The sequence below is a fragment of the Propithecus coquereli genome, unplaced genomic scaffold (assembly GCF_000956105.1).
Source record: "Propithecus coquereli isolate 6110/MARCELLA unplaced genomic scaffold, Pcoq_1.0 Scaffold6, whole genome shotgun sequence".
NCBI classification, from domain to species: domain Eukaryota; kingdom Metazoa; phylum Chordata; class Mammalia; order Primates; family Indriidae; genus Propithecus; species Propithecus coquereli.
In genome coordinates, this window is record NW_012151951.1 from 9,836,576 (window position 1) to 9,854,548 (window position 17,973).

At 34.8% G+C, this 17,973-nt stretch overlaps 1 protein-coding gene across 2 annotated transcripts in view; it reads left to right on the top strand.

The window, feature by feature from the left end:
• The window catches only part of ZC3H12C (zinc finger CCCH-type containing 12C), a 73,520-nt gene that overhangs the window by 30,346 nt on the left and 25,201 nt on the right, over positions 1 to 17,973 (top strand). Inside the window, exons 1-2 of one of the 2 annotated variants that reach the window (XM_012659173.1) lie at positions 11,735 to 11,836; positions 17,147 to 17,898. In XM_012659173.1, the coding sequence (XP_012514627.1) occupies positions 11,813 to 11,836; positions 17,147 to 17,898 (776 nt within the window). In that variant the 5' untranslated portion in view covers positions 11,735 to 11,812. Of the gene's footprint in view, positions 1 to 11,734; positions 11,837 to 17,146; positions 17,899 to 17,973 lie in introns of those variants that run through there. The other variant, XM_012659174.1, reaches the window with a different exon arrangement.

The following is a 17,973-nucleotide window of genomic DNA, read 5'->3' on the forward strand; positions in this document are numbered from 1 at the left end:
CCTGCCTCGGCCTACAGAGTGTTAGGATTACAGGCGTGAGCCACCGCGCCCAGCCTCAGCAGTGCTTTTTAAGCAACTATTATTGCAGCACAATCTCCATCAAACTCTCAACAGCCTTTTGATTCAAACTTGTCAAAACAACTCTGAAGTGTATCTGGAAGCATGTATGTGCAAAAATAGCTGGGATAAAAATATAAAAACGAGGTGAAAAAATGTAATGACAGAAGACTTGCACATGCTGAGTACCCAATAGATTATAAATCTACAGTTGTTAATATGTAGTATAGGCACAGAAATAGAAAAAGATCAGTGGAACACAGTTGGGAGTGTAGAAATAAGCCCAAGTTTATAAGACATTAGTGTAAAATAGGATCATCACTCCTCCCTTCAAAACTGTTCTGTTGCTTTCCCATCTCAGAATAAAAGCCAATTCCTTACTGTGACCTAAAACCTTGCTACTTAAAGTGGAGTCCATGGGCCAACAGCAACAGCATCACCTATGAAATTATTAGAATATGGGATCTCAGACTTCACCCTAGACATCCTGAATTTAGAACCTTCAAGACTTTCATATGATTCAAACACAGCTTAGGTTTGAGAAGCATTGCCCTTCAGTGCTATACATGATCTGGCTTCCCTTGACCTTAGCTTTCTGGCCTCACCTTCTGACTCCTACCCTTGCTCACTTGCTGCCACTCAGACTGGCCACCTTGCTGTTCCATGAGATGATGTACTCTCATCTCAAGCCTTTGTTACCTGTTTGTCTTAAATACCTTAGACTGGGCAGTTTATAAATAATAGAAATTCATTGCTCACAGTTCTGGAGGCAGGGAAGTCCAAGATCAAGGTGCCAGCAACCTCAATGTTTGGTGAAGGACCATTCCTCACTAATGGTGCCTTGTTGCTGCATCGTCATATAGTAGAAGTGGCATAAGGGAGCTCACTTGACCCTCTTTTATAAGGGCACTGATCCCATTCATGAGGGTGGAGTTCTTATGACTTAATCACTTCCCAAAGGCCCCGCCTCCTAATACTATCACATTGGATGTTAGCTTCCAGTACATGAATTTTGCAGGGACAACAACATTGAGACCATAGCCCTGTTACACAGTTCCTTTCACTTTGTTTGGATATCTGCACAAATATCACCTTATCAGAGAAGCCTTCCCTGATTCAAAGTTACTTACCGTCACCTAACATGTATTTATTATTTACATTCTCTCCCCTGCCCTGCCACACACTACACCATAACCTTGGTGAGAGAAGGGGACTTGTTTTGTTTTTGCTGTATTCGCAGTACCTGGCACCTAGGAGGTGCCAATTTGCTGATGAAACTGCAATTAAAAATTAGAGATAAGGTCTGCAAGAGCTCTGAAGAGAGGGAGAAATTTCAGTTCATTCTTGTTATTCATTGTAGCTATATTCTATAAAGTTGCCATGACAATGAGTTAGTGAATACTGACCCATTGCTCCTAGAGGAAATACATACAGGGTTAGGTTTCTGCAAGCCTCTGGTCACAACATTTTCATCAACCCACCAATATATAATCTTATTTTATGTGTGTTTCTATTTAAAGACACCTTCAAAAAAAAAGACACCTTCATTAACATTGAAGTGATGGCCAACAGCACTATAACTCATACCTGAACAAAGCTTATCTAACACTCATATTTTCTCCATAAGGCATCTTGCTTTCTTGCTCTTAGGAACACTAGCCAGCATTTCAGCTATACTTGGGCATTTTAAACAATAAATTCACCAGTGAAAAAGCATGAAAATGGGGAAAACATAGCACTAAATAGACCACAAAAAAAGGACACTTTTTTTACAGAAAGCTGAAACACCAAGGCAGAGCTTCACCTTGTTTAATGTCTGCTGAACGTGTGCCTTGGGCAACTCAAATATTTCTCTACTCTGCCCATGTCCAAGGAATGACCTTAGAAGTGCTACCAATATTAATTTGGGGATTACAAATAAAATTTAGTGAGTAGGCAAATCTGCAAATTCAGAATCCATGAATAATGAGGATCAACTGCACTTCATTCTTTCAATAAGTGTTTATTGAGTTTCTACTATGTGCCATGCTGCCAAAATTATGTACCACTTAAACATTTATCAAGCCTTAGCCATATGCCAGGCCCTGTGCAAAACTCAAATAATTCAAAGGTGAATTTAATGGTGTTCCAGGAATCGTTTCGTGGCAGTGTTGGTTATTTAGCTGAATCTTCAATAGTAATGGGTAGGATTTTAACACATGAAACTGTGGAGAAAAGTATTTTGGAAGAAACTCTTAAGTCAGTGTTCTCAAACTTGGCTATACCTGAGAATCACCCAGGGAGCTTTTAAAAAGCCTATGTCCAGGCTTCACCCAGACCATAAAATTAAAATCTCTAGGGCTGGGACCCCAGCTTCAGTATATTTTAAATCTCTTGTGATGATTTTAATGTACAACCAAAATTGAGAGAAACTGCTGCTTTAAATATTTGCATTTGGCTAGAGTATAGGTTATATGAGGAAAGTAAGCAGATAAATCTGGAACAAAGATTTTGGTCCAGGTACTGAAATGCTATCATTTATTTAGCACATTTTTATTCAGCACCTACTGTGGGCCAGGCACTCTGCTACATGGTGTAGCTACTTCTGAAAACAACACAAGAGTCCCTGCCCTGTTAGAGTTAACAATCGAATTGCATTGGCAGCTGTTCAGGATGATTCATAGTCTAGATTTAACTTATTATAGTATATGATGATTTGTATTTAGAAAGAATCTTGTCCTAAAGGCTCAGAATTCTTAATTTAATGTCTAAAATATTACATCACCTTTTGATATGAATAGAATGCTAAAGAAAAATTTTGTTATAAACTTTTGTGTTGATTTCACTGAATGTTTTCTAAAACAGCCATTTTTTTTTTTTTTTTTTTTTTAGCCTCAGTATTTTTCAGTTTCTTGTATACCAGAACACTTACCTAAAATCAGTAGTATACAGTGACTTAAAATTAGTAGTATGAGGCCATTGGAAGTATTTACATAAACTTTTCATTTTCTCATCTTACAAGAATTAATATAGAAGGAACTATTTTTTATGTAGATTCTTAATAAGAATTTCTATTTAGATCAAACTTAAAATTAACAAAGTACTTTTATTGGGTCATAGTGGTTTGTAGTTCCTTTTGGATTATTTGCTGGAATGTTTATTTTTTCCCGAGTTCCCTTACAATCATTCGATATACTGTTTATTCTCTCTTAGAGTATAAGAACAGACAGACCTAATGATGGAGGCTTCTTTTAATTCTGATGCAATTATTCTTTGTAACCTGTCTGTCAATTTCGCTTTTTAAAAATGCTTTGGGTCAAGCAGTTTTGAATTAATTGCCTAAGTAAATTATTTAACATTTAAAGAAGAACAAGACATGCATGTATCCTCATTTGGTACAGCAGCCTAAGGCTGTGATGTGTGCAAATGAGCAGCACATGCTACATGAGGAACGTCAGAGTGGCTCAGAAGGAGAGAGGGGATGAGTTCTAACCAGGCTTTGATGATGGTGTTGTAAGTATTATCATTACTATAAGTGATACAGTGTCATTTAACTACTATCAGTTATTTTATAATTCCAAGAATGTCTTATATATACATTTTATTTTATATAAAAGATTTCACATTTTTGGTCACCTTTCCTCATCATTTTTGTTATACTTACTATGAGTTTGTTTTGTTAACATGGATGATATCATGTGCTTTCTTCTTTTAAAATCATATACACTGGTCCTCCCTTATCCTCCGAGGTTACGTTCTAAGACCCCCAATGAATGCCTGGAATCATGGATAGTACTAAACCCTGTATGTACAAGTGATCCCTAACTTAGGATGATTTGACTTATGATTTTTCGACACTATGGGGGTGTGAAAGTGTTATGAATTCAGTGGGAACTGTACTTCAAGTATCCATACAACTATTCCGTTTTTCACTTTGAGCACGGTTTTCAATTTTGCATGAGATAGTCAACATTTTATTATAAAGCAGGCTTTGTATTAGATGATTTTACTCAAATATGGGCTAATGTAAGTGGTATTCTGAGGTGTATTAAATGCATTTTGTGACATTTTTATCTAAAGATGAGTTTATCAGGACATAACTGCATCATAAGTTTAGGAGTATCTGTACTATGTTTTTCATCTGATAACTGAGTTGGCTACTGAGTGATTAACAGGTAAGTATAGTTTTACAGCACAGATATGCTGGACAAAGGGATAATTCACATCCCCGGCATGACAGAGTGGGCCGGTGCAAGATTTCATCATGTTACACAGAATGGCTTTTCCATTTAATATTTTCAGACCAAATTTACCACGAGTAACTGAAACTGCAGAAAGTGAAACTGTGGCTAAGGAATACTGCATGTCCTGTTTTTCTCATGAGTTTTCTCTCCCCCACTTTCCCATACATTAGCTGCTTTAGAAACCTATTGCATCAGCATTTTGGTTGTCATTTGTATGCCCTGAACTTTTCCAGAATTTCTCATTCCTGGAGTATTTACAGGTTTTGTAGGAATTGAAGATCATCTTTTTAAAGACTTACTTGCCTAATAAATTTTTTTTAAAAAAACGCAACACTAAATGGGAGACTAATCACTAGAAAATAGTTGAGTGAAGTCTCAGGATATGGGTTATATTGTCATTTAAAATGAATGTAGAAGAGTTTCTTTGTTTTTAGACCACTGGAAAGGAATGTAGTTTTTGTGGATTTATTTTGTGTTTGTCTCTGAACCCTAAATAGAATGAGGATTATCTACTCTTAATGACTTGATACTGAAAGATTTTTATAAACCTTAAGAATTTTGACTTTGAGGAGCATTATCTTCCTTCTTTGTTACTGAAATCTTTTTCTTCTTTTTTTTTAACTTTATCGCTTCATATATATTATAAAAGTGATGTGAGTAGAGTTAATTTATGTAGTCTGTATTATCTCTTATTTTTCTTGATAGTTCTTTGTAAAAAAAACTGTATTTATTGTTGAGTATTGTTAGGGTTTGAAGGGTCTTTTTCCTGCCTCAGTTCTGAACCAGTTGAGAAATAGACAAAGGAGCCAGGCAGGTGGAGATCAAAATAGCAACTCTTTTTATCCATAGAACTATTGGAGAGAACATTACTTAAGAGAACGACATAAAGGGCTTAGTAACACGGAACTCCAGAATGAGAAAGATTTAGCCATCCAGCCTCAGGCCATGCCAGAGAGCAAAGCAACCAAGTGCTCTCTGCTTGTGGGCAGGTCTGAAAGAGAAACATGCAGTGGGAGGGGCTGGACTTTGCTTATACAAGTCCTCTTCATACACTTGTCCATCAGATAAGTCTTCCTCAGGTGGGGAGGCAGAGGCTGCAGTGGTACTCCAGTGGATGTAGCTCTAGTTGAAGTTAATCCAGAGGAGACTGCAGGAAAAGACCTGTCATCACTGTGAGGCTAGAGCTTCCTTGAATGTACCAGGACTACAGGAATCTTGCCTCTAGCTCACGGCTCTTTGATAAATTCATCCTGTCACACAGGGAAATAAAGACTAGCAGAGCAGCATTTTTGTTCATATAAATGCCTGCATTCAAATTTGCAGGGGCTTGTTTTTTTTACTGGTCATATTTCTCACTGGAGGATCTTCTAGAATAAACACACAGATGCATGCAGTATAGGTTGTACCATGTGAATTATGCAAGAGTGAATGGTTCTACTCTCAAGAAGCTTACATCCTGGTTCATAATAAGTGCTCAATTGTGCAGTACAGACTATTCATGTTATATAAATTCAAAGGAGTTGGAAATCAGTAAAAACTTTACTTGTCCAATAAGGTATTAATATTATGGAAAAAAGAAGCTTTGAGCTGGGCTAAGAATGACAGCTGTGATCTGGGTAGGTGAGGCAGTGCAAGACAGCACTTAAGTTGAAAAGACAAGTATTTCAGCATCTGTGATCTCACTTTTGCTGCCCCTTCACCTTAAGTGAAATGGGAAATCAGATCACAAAGCCAGAGGAGGCCCAGGTTGTAGACAAAGCCCTGAAAACAAAGCAGAGGACCAGAGACTTATGATTTGCAGCTGAGTAGTTGTTGTTGTTGTTGTTTTTAGCATAAGAGTGATGTCATTGAAAATGACTTTGGCAGGGAGGTACCTAGGGGGTATTCAAGGAAGGAGATAAATTAAGAAACAAAAGTCATCTAAGCCTAAGGGAATGAGTGCGTAGCCTAAGGAATGCTCATGGCCCTGAGAATGAGAAAGTTGAGAAGAGAAAAATAATCAGGAATTGATTAACTGGATCTTGAGGATGTTTTAAATGAATGAAGCAATTGAGAAATAGAAAAAGATGACTGTGACGTTTCAAGAATGCCCTGTTGGAACAATGATAGCGTCCTTTAAGGGAAACTGGGAATGAGATACAATATAGTTCATAGATGTGAAAACCGAAGCCAAGCAATGCATGTGTTCTCCAAGAGTAATATAAATTTATTTCCTTTTCATACATGTGAAAAATGAATCAGAAACATAGGTTTTCCTTTTGATTTAATGTTATAATTCTTAATTTTGTTTTGCTCACCTTTTAAAAGTTTATTTCTTCACTATTTCCAGATTCTTTGTTTTTAAAAGTTGTTTTGATGAACTTTATGGGAACCATATAGAATCTCCCTCTAATGTATTTAATGCCCTTCTGGAGTGGGTATCTGATGTTCTGTCCACCTAGCATTTTCTCCCCCTCTATTTTTTACTGTCACCCCCTCTTAAGGAGTCCCCCAAACATCTCCTCATGGTTCTGGTAGAGCTGCCAATCATGGCCCCACATACATCTGGCCACAGTAATTGGGCAAAGGGGTGAGTACATGACCTAAACTGCTGATCAGATTTTCTGTTTCAGGAATTTGAACCTTGAATTGAGACCATAAGGTCAGAGAACAGATAGTGCTGAGTCATCAGATGGAGATAGTCTAGAAGCTCTGCCACTGAAACCCTGGGTCAGTCTTAGTCTGTGACCTTCCAAAGGCTTGAGTGTTAACTTCTTCCTTCCTTTGATCCTGTGAGCTCCTCCATTGTTCTTCCAGTAAATTTCCCAAGCTCTTTTTTAAAAGTCCATTTTTATTGCTAATAAAGGGTTAGATTGATATGCATCCATTATATAGTATTCATCTTCTCTTTATTTTTTAATTTTTTTTTTTTTTAAGAGATGGGGTTTTGCCCTGTCACCCAGGCTAGAATGCATTGGCACAATCACAGCTCACTGCACCCTTGAACTCCTGGGCTCATGAGATCTTCCTACCTCAGTCTCCCCAGTAGTTGGGACTACAGGCGTGCACCACCATGCCCAGCTAATTTTTAAATTTTTTGTAAAGACAGGATCTTACTATTTTGCCCAAGCTGGTCTTAAACTACTAGCCTCAAGCAATACTCCCACTTCGGCCTCGAAAAGTGCTGGGATTACAGGCGTGAGCACTGCACCTCGTCTCTTTTTCCCTTTTAACTTTTATTTACATATTGGTAATTGCTTGGTGTTCTTTTAGGAACAAATATGATTTCCACTAAAAAATGATTTCTGATACAATTTATTTCTTTGTATGGATAGGAAAAGTAGTTTGCTGTCTTACTATTAAAATACTAATAGTTTATGGCTACGGGTGATAATTTTATCCTCCTTCCCCTCAGCCCCATTTCCACTACTATGTTTAATGTTAACAGTGAGAAATGGCAGAGATGGCCATGTCATTGGAGGAAGTGTGAGCAGAAAATGTGTTTGAGCTTTTTTCATTTGCCCTGCATGTTCCAGTAGTGTCACTTTCATTGATTTTTTTGTTGTCTTCCTTATTCTCAGTTATTAGCATACTTTTTTCTACCTGATATTAATACTTCAGTTCATAAGCTTTAGTTTATATAATATCATATTTGATGATTTATTTTAAATATGTGATCTTAGTTATGGTGACAATCTCTTTTACAGTTAATGTTAAATGTAAAGGTACGTTTTTCTAGAATGTACTTTGGGTGGATTATATTCAGTAATTCCAAATATGGGCTAATGTTGGGACTTTCAGGGTCTGCCTCTTCCCTGAAAAATGGCATGGTTTTCACTGGCAGAAAGGAATTAGAAGAATGTCTAATTCTTCATACAGGACATTCTGGAATTTGGCATGTTAGAGATGATGTTTATCAGGTTTTTGATGCCCTGTGACTTCCTTTTAACTGATACTGTGGAGATCTACAGCAATTTATTTGTCTTTAATTCACAGAGGCAATATTCTTAGCATTGTTTTGTGGTTTAAAGTTAGTCTTTAATACTTTTTAAATAGCACTAAGAAGAGTAGTTTTATATATGAAAGATTTCATGGCCTTCCTAACAACTATAATAACTCTCAGATATTAGAGCTAATGCCTGATTGCTTTTGCTCCATTCTTTTACACTATGTGTATGAATTAGCTTTTTTTGTGGGATGATTGGTTCTTTTTTTTTTTTTAACTCTCAAAAATAACAACAGTCTTTGGTTAAAATTTTAACCTTTCAACCTTTTGGGAACAATTGGGGAAATCTGACAATAATCTTACTTCCATCTTATTATTGTTAGGATCAGAAGAGATTATATATTAAAGGGGAGCAAGTCCATATTAAGAGAAAGGTACCAGGAAGTTGGCTTGGATCATCACTGGCAAAGGGCATTAATTCTAAAACTCCCCAGCATCAAAGCCCACTTTTTTCACATTCATGTCTCAGAAAACGTACAAGTCTCTTTCAAATGTTTGAAGTTCCAAATGTTAGACTCACCCTTGGCATTGACAGATTTTAGTATAGTACTTCTAAAACTACGCTGTCTTTTCTGTCTGTCTTAAGTGTGCACTGTGCTTAGTCATTTATTGCAATGACCCACACTGAGCCCAGTACAGCTGTTTGTATTTGCCCTGCAGTGGGAAGTGGACTCGGGCCATGTGACTAAGAAAGCCAGACTGGGGTGTCTTTTCACTTACAGATGTTTTAATGTGCTTAGCATTATCCAATACTAGCAACCGAGATACTCTAAATACCACAGCAGGATCTGATTAGCTTTTTCAGATCACTGCCTTTATTTGCTGTTTGCAAAAAAGCTTAATCCAGTGCTAGAGATCAGGCTTCCTGCTGAGCTCTTGGGTAGTTTCCTCTCATTCTTTGTGTTCACAGTGGCAGGCATTAGTGAGAAGATTCCTCCTCCTTCTGAATTAAAGCTATAAAGTAGTAACTATAGTAGCAAAGGATAAAGAGAAGGAAGAAAACCCAAGGGAAAAGGGAAGACTATTTACTCATACTAAGTAGTTTCCTTTTTATATAAAAAAGAAAAAGTTTTAATATGAATTCATAAATACTGACCTCACTGTCTCTTCAATCAGTGCATAGCTATTAAGTTTTATTAGGTTTTAGTTGTAACTACTTTGTTTGGATGTATGTTATGTTTTTCATTTTTATCATATTTAATCAAACTCGGTTTTACTAGAATTATATTTACTAGCCATAGCAGTGGCCTTGATTTCTCTCTTATTCTTTTCAGGATTGATACCTTTTTTACTCATGAGATTTCAAAAAGAACTACCACTACCACCGCCAGAAATAAAAAAAAAAAAATAAATTCTAACTTTCTTCATTTCTGTGACATCCATTTGCTCACCCAAGATGAGAAATTTGAATTCTGTGTAATTCACATTGTGATTTACGATAAACTATACTGGTAGAGATGCTTTTTCTTGATTTTTAATGGGTTTATGAAATTAGACCATAGCCTTAACTATTTCAGTAACATTACTGTAATCCTTGGCAGAAAAAGAACGGTTCTTACTTTAGAAATTAGTTTGACATTCAGAACCTAGTAATTATATTTAGCTCAAAAACATTTTCACAGATTTTTAAGTTTTCTCACATTTTTAGAATAGCATACTTCAATAAGATATTAAGCTCTTTTGAGGAAAAACTTCTATAAACAAATGGTGATCTATAATGACATACTTTCAATTTTAATTTTCTTTCTGGAAACAGAAATTTTTAGGTGTTTAATAGGCATAAGGAATGTTTTTAGTGCAATAACTAAAAAACTCCTAACTATATAGAATGGATCTTCCTCTTATTTTGTAAATAGAGGAGATCTCATTTGCATTTGAGTGGGCACAATGAGGACAGGGCCAGGAGTCCCAAATCAGTGTTACTTTTTTCTAAGTATTCACAAATGATCCTAATTGTGTGTAGCCTCTGTATTTGTGTATGAAAAAGAGATTGATTTAGATTGTGTGGGGTGCTTTAAGTTTTATATCTTTAGAGTTCATGATCATGTAACAAAAAAGTCTAGGCTCTGCATATAAATCAGCCTATATCAGAAAATTGTATGTTAAGAGCAGCTCTTTGCCTTCCCTCTTTTAATTTGCACTGGAATGAAAAGGGAATGTGTGTGTGGGTGTGTGTATGTGTGTGTTCTACATCACATAAGTAAACAGGACAGCTATAGATTTCCTTTTTCTTTAGTATGGAAATAACCTTACAACACTGTATAGTGTTTACATTTTGATTGCATTTTTATCATAATCAGAGGCCACTCAAGGTATAACTTAGCCCACAAAAGCAAGTAGTCCATAGTATTATATTATAAATCGTGTAATCTGAAACTTTGAAATAAATCAACGTTAACAAGCTTCCTCAACAAGGGCACTTATTTTTGTATACTTTATATCCTTCAAAAATATCACAATATTTCCTTATAATGTTAACTTGTTCCTGAACTGAAATTTGTATTACATCTTATAAATTTCATGAAATACAAATACTTTTAACAGGTATAAAATGTTGTATGTTAAAACATAATAAAAGACTTTGCTTCTGTTTAGTTACATGGTTAACTAGTATCTCATACTAAAAGAATTTTACACTGCTATTTGACATACGTAAGGCTATTCTGATGATTTTAGGTTGAAGTTAAATAGTTTTGTCTAATTGCACAGTTTAGATGACTCATTTGGCATAAAGTTGGACCAAACTTTTAACTAAGTTTCACTTTTCGTTAACTTACTTTTTAAATTCAATTCTATTTATAAGCCCTTAAACCTTTTTCTTTTGCAATCTTATTTTCATCATCTTTTTTTTTAGTTTTATTATCTTGCAACAAATTAGCACTTAAAAATACAGATTTTCTACTATTTCCAGGGAAATAGTTTTACTATAACCTTCTATCTCATTTCACCAGCAACTCATTTATTAAAGAAAGGAATTGCTGCAATAGTTAATTGCAACTTTGACACACCCCATTTTCTTTATTTAATAAAAACAAAAAGCTAATAGATTAGAGTATAGCCTCAACTTTTTGGAAACATGCAACTTTTACTGCTTTAAAATATAATTGGTTTCTTTGTTTCATGCATTAAAAACAAGGAGGAAAAGCTGAAGTCTGCCCAAGCCAGGTGTTTCTTGTTGGCAGCCTGCTCCCTAATGACTCTGCTCTCATGGAGCAGCTGCCTACTAGTCAGCTTTGTATGGCCTATTGTTGCTGCACACCCCTCGTTAATACACATGCTGCCCGGGGCAGACCCAGAGAATGACATCAACTTGCTTATCTTAGAAACCTAGGAACCTGACGCAGGGTGCTGAGGTTGTCTTGCATCTGCCTGGCCAACTAATTGTGAGCTTTCTGGCCTATGATTGGCTGTTATTCCACTCGGTAATAGGTTAAGCAAAGACATTGCTATTCCATCTGTTCAACCATTCATTGTTCTTCGTGCCTGCCTGGAAGTCTGCAGCTAAAATTGTGTTAAGGAGTTTACTGTGAAGCTGCTACAGAAACCAATGTCTTTGTATTTTCCTGCTAACGTGAGTATCTGTGCTACTTAATGCCTTGGAAGTTAAACTTTGCTAAATATTCAGAGTATGAATTTGAACTCTGTAAAAGATAGAAAGCACCTCAAATGAAAGCCTACAAATTATTACATAGTGCCAACCTACCAGAAAATATAATTCTTTCTGTAAATATGTCTGTGAAGCAGATTTTTACATTTTTGTATTCTGGAGTTACATAAATAATTACGTATAGCTTCAAGAACATTTGTAAGGCATTAAGCATGGCATGTAATCATTTGGAGCTTAAGGACAAGTTATAAAAAAATTCTGATATTTTAATAAACAGTGATTTAGATTTTATCTTCTTGTCAAATTCAAGTTTCTTAAGATGTCACTTTCATATCTAGGTGCTGTTAAAATGATGGTAAAATTTAATATAGATTTTTCCATTGTCTTAAAAGTCTAGCTAGAGGAGATTGATTGATATAGGTAGATGTTTCAGCTATAGGTAGATGGTGATTAAGCATTCAGTTGCTTTGTCAGCAATTTGAATATTCATGTACAGTTTCTAATTTCTTTTCTCCCTCCTGTTTTTTCCTTTGCATTAGTTTCAGATATTAGACTGAAGATGTCATTGCAAGAACTATTGCTTTCAAGAGTTCTGTAATGGGGAAGGGAAGAGACAAAGACTTACATCTATCAGTTGGGAGGGAAAGAAAGAGCATAAAGGGTTAAAAAGAGGTTTTCATTTCTACCACATGCCCTATTGTGTGAACATATGCATAAGTCTATTGAAAGTTTTCAGAAGATGGGCAGGCCACCAGTTGCTGGTCTCCTGCAGTTCCAGTAGACATCTGTTGCCCCAGAGCATTAACCAATCTGTTCAAAGGGACATCCTTCCTTTGTTAGCTAGAGGGATGCAGACAACAGCACTCACTCAAATACAATGGTAATTAAATACACAGAGACTACAGCAGTCGGTATTTATTACATATTCATTATTTTATCTTCATTGTTCTCATAGTATTACCATTTGGATAGCAACCAGAACCCACTTTTATGGCATTGTAACTTTACAAACAAATAAATTGGTTTAACAAGTTTATGGTATAATATTCCTGATTAATAGGTGGCTCTCTAGAATATAAAAAAAAAATTTACATCATTTGATATGAAGATATCAAGATAACTTGATAATCCAAGTTATCTAATGAGAACTTTCAGAAAATCTCTTCACTAAATGGAAGAATTTTAGTGTATGTGATAAATTTCTAGTGAATAGCTATTACATCATAAACCTGCATTCAGCTAATATAAAGTTTCTTTTGGCAATTGAAAGAATTAGTTACACTTCATCATCATCTACAAAATGAACATGAAGATTTAGTTCTTTTTTCAACAAATAATATTATTTAATTTTTAGCTTGCTCTTAGCAAGAAAAATTGACTTTCCAGTATAGTATCTGGAGGGAATCTATAGATCTGTAATTTTAGAAGGCTATTTTTAGATCATTATATTTTTTCCCAATACCTTCTGTGTTCAAGAGTATGATATGTAAAGGCCACTTATAGTGGATCCCTGATCTAAAGTTTAAAAGTGAAGCTGTATTTCTTGGAATTTTTTGATAACTGTGGGAATATAAACTGACCTACTTTGTGAAACTGACTACGCTGCTTCTTTGTGAAATGAGGAAAATTACCCTTGTTTAATATTTAGTTGATTTAAATTTAAGATGATTTATATAAGTTTGCATTTGAGTAAATGCAAAACTTAAAAGTCTAATAAGTGGTTTAAAAATGAGAAAAGTATTTTCTACCTTACATGTAAGAGTACATTTTGTTGTGTGACTGGTGTTGTTTCTGTCTTCTTAAAAATTATGTGGATCGTTTTGAAGGTGCTGAACAAAAATAAAGATTATATACCATTCTTTTTCTGAAGTTTCTCATAATAATTTATTTCTCATAATAATTCCTTGTGAGTTTTACATATTACATGAACAAATACTGCAGTCTATGAAAATATTTTATGTTTTTAAATCTTTAGCATTTAACTTTTTATTGATGATTTCAAGATTTTGCCAAATTCTGGGTTGTTTTTAAGTGCTATGTAAAGTCAGGGCAATCCTTTACTAATTACAAATGGGTAAGGAAGCATTCTAAAAATTAAAGTTTTAAAAACTGAATCTTTACGATTTACATCAATACAAATCAGGTTATTTCAAATTTGTATTAGGTGATAGAGAATATATATGTGGCTTATAGGCCTAGAAATTTTACTCACTTGTCCTTATTTGTACTGTTTCTTATTTAATCTCTTGCTTTACAGGAACTAAAAATCATTTAACTGCTTGTTTAGTACAAGATGACATTGGATAACTTTCTCTGCACTAACCATTGAAATCTAGGAGATGAAGAGATGCCTGTCAGTATGCAAAAAATTCAACCAGAATACTTTAAAAAAAAAATTATTTTGCCTAACAAGACTGAATGTTAATTTTTAAAAAGTAGGTCAAGCTTACATTTACCCTTAGCATAAAAATCAACCTAATTATTGTAAACCTTTTATTTAAATATTATGTGCAAATTACATAAATTATCACAAGTTAAAGGTGTGTGGCATTCACTAAATACATTGGTATTTAGTGGAGGGAGTTTTGTGTAGTTTAATATAAAAAGCAAACAACTGATAATCCCATTTTTTTCTCCCTCTTATCATTATAGCCATATCAAATTATATAGTAGAGCAGACCTAGGTAATGTCATCAACACTTTTTTAAAATATTAGATTGAAGATATAGAAATATTTAAATAGTTTCTTAGAGTGATTAATTTTCAGTTTAAAAACTTTACAGTGTCTGGTTTTGTTTCTTTGAAAAACATAAAAATTAAGAATAATTTCACTTATCCTTTAAGAGCAAAACATTTCATTCTAATGTTCCCTTCTGACTGTATTTTTCGAAGTATTCATCCTGATATAGTTAAAAAACAAAAAAAACAAAAAAAATCCACTACTGCTCAATATTAAAATAATATTTCCTAGTTCAGTTCAGAGATTTGGTCAGCAAATCATTATCTTGAAGAATTATCTCACAACAGCACTTATGCAAAACCCAAACTTTTCAGGGGAGATCAAAAATGTTGCCCATTAAACGTACTTCCTGCAGTCAGAGCAGATTGTGGGGTTTACAGAACAATGATGTCGGAGCTTCCAGATTGGTTTGGCAGCTGCATTGTTCTCGGAGGGTAAACCAGACGCACTTAAGTCCCAGTCTCTTTTATAGGCTTTTGTTCATACCAAATTATTCTTTCACTGTGCTAGCATTCATGATGGCATGTTAAAGGAGTGCAGCTTAGCAACCAGCTTCTGGTTGCCAGGCAGCCCAGCTTCCAATAGGTTTTCCTTGTTTAAGATACTTTTGGTGGGAGCTCTACGAAGGCCACAGTGTGGATTTTTCTTTTAACTGTATCCCTTTATTAGGATGCTGTTGTGATTTGTTACTTGCCTTATGGTGTTAGTATATTACAGTAGTTAATAAATCACAGGGTGTACAGATTTGCTTTCAAAATCCCTTCAATTCTCAGTAATTGGTCTCATGCATATCATATGAATAGGTAAAAAATCGAAATGTATACAGCTTCATAGTGAAGCAGATGAATATAGAGCTCTCCTAAGGGATATTTCTTTTTTATCAGTTGTGCAATCAGGAGCTAGGAGAGTTTGATGTTTCTTTAAAACTAATGAATGCTATATTATTAATAGAACAATGATATTAAAGTTGTCTGTCTTCTCAGGGAACAACCTCCTGAAGAAACTCCTATAGAAGTGTGTAGGAGTTCTACACAGAAGGAATTTTAAGTGTATTATCAAGCTAGAGATTTCATGTTCTCCTCTCTAGTATTTACCGTAGTTAACGAAATTTATTTCATTATGTTGAAATACTTGACTCTAGTAAGTTTACCAGGTATGCTTTCAAATTTGTGACTTCTCATAAAATCACTTAGCATTTTCTTTTAACATTTTTATAATAGCTCTTTTTTAGTGTAAATATGATGTTGAAGAGCTTTAGAATAAAATATTTTCCCACTTTTTTTCCTAAGGTTATTTCAATAAGTGTTTTATGACAGTCTCAAATTCAGCTACCACTGGCTTACTAATGTTATACCTCGGTAGAACGCTGGATTTGCCTTAATAAGTAAACCACTGATGTGGATATAGTCCTTATAATGAAGCACAAGAGAAAATAGCCTTATTTTTCTATCCTGTCCCTAGTAGGGAAAGAACAATTATTTCCAATATACTTTAAGAAAAAATAGTAAAACAGTAAAAGCATTTAAACAGTAGAAGTATTCCTATGGTAGAAAATAGGATAAAAAATGACTTTTTAACCAAATGCAAATTAATGGCTAATTAATCTGATGTAAGACAAATATTTTCTGACATAAAATTCAGGAAACTGAAATAACATTATTTATTTAATGTACTTAATTATTTACTGCTAATTTTATGTGATATATTAAATTTCTCTGCTTTCCATAAATGCACATAGAATAAAACAACTTTTATTTTTTTCCTGGATTGAAATAGACTATAGTGTCCCTGGTGCTTAATAAGGGTAACATAACGTTAAAAATTATATCATGTTACCATGTTCCATAGTCACGAAATCATGTTTATTATGGCAAAACTTTATTCATCTCTAAGTGAAATTTAATTTATTTTGTAATTATTTAATCCCTTGCTAGCCATTTTAGAATATGTGCTCTTTCATTGCAGTATCTACATTCTTTTTGAAACTTCTTTAGATTGTTGTTAAACATCCAAATTAATAACAGTTTTTTAAGTATGATAGTGTTTTCCTTTTCTTTCTACATGGCTTTCTCTTTAAAATAATTTTTACAGATTTTTATGAATTCTATTATACAAAATACAAATAACTTGTCATGGAATATCTAAAACATGTTGTTTGATAATACTCTATGTATCACACTAGAATTATAAATCTTTCTAAAAGTAGAAATATCTCTTCCATCGAGGTTGAGAAGAAGCATGATTTAGTGGGAAAAGCATGGGTTTTGGAGTCAGGAAACTAGGTTAAAAAATCCAGTTCTGCTACTTATTTGCTTTGTTGCCTTGGAGCAATTACATGGCCTTTCTAATTCGTAACTTCTTCATCTGCAAAATGGGGCATGATACTATCTTGGCAAGGGTGTTGTGAGGGAGGAGAAGATGTAGATAAAATACAAAGTAGGTATTCAATAGTTTAGTAATTCTTTTCTGACTTCTCTGTTGAGACAAATCTGACCATAAATATGAAATTGTAAATATTTTACATTTTTCTCTAGGAATACGGGGTGCTTTGCATTCAGGAGTACAGAAAAAACAACAAAGTGGAGTCAAGTACACTTAACAGCTTCATGGGCTTGAAGGATCACCTGGGGCACGACCTCAGCCACCTGTATGTGGAGAACACTGACCCACAGTTAAGTGCAGCTGTACCTTGGTCAACGGTAGATAAACCAACAATGGATACAGTTAATGCTGGGAAGGATGAAAAAGAGGTGTCTGAAGAGAATGCAAGCTCTGGTGACTCTGAAGAAAGCACAAATTCTGATCATGAGTCAGAACAATTGAGTAGCATTTCAGTAGAGCCATGCTCATTAACCAAGACTCACAGACAACTATGTAGGTCTCCCTGTTTAGAGCCTCACATACTCAAGCGCAATGAAATTTTGCAAGACTTTAAACCCGAAGAGTCCCAGACTACATCCAAGGAAGGGAAGAAACCCCCTGATGTGGTACGAGAATACCAAACGAAACTGGAGTTTGCACTTAAGTTAGGTTATTCTGAAGAACAGGTTCAGCTTGTGCTAAACAAACTTGGTACAGATGCTTTAATCAATGATATTTTGGGAGAACTTGTCAAACTTGGAAATAAAAGCGAGGCTGATCAAACAGTTAGTACCATTAACAGTATAATGCGGGAAACATCTTCCCTGGAATCTCAGCGGTCTGAATCTCCAATGCAAGAGATTGTAACAGACGACGGTGAAAATCTGAGACCAATAGTTATTGATGGCAGCAATGTGGCAATGAGGTAAGTGGAAAAATCTTTGCTGAAAATTACCAGCTGATCTTTAAAAATTATTTCTAATGTCATGGCTGTTTTCTT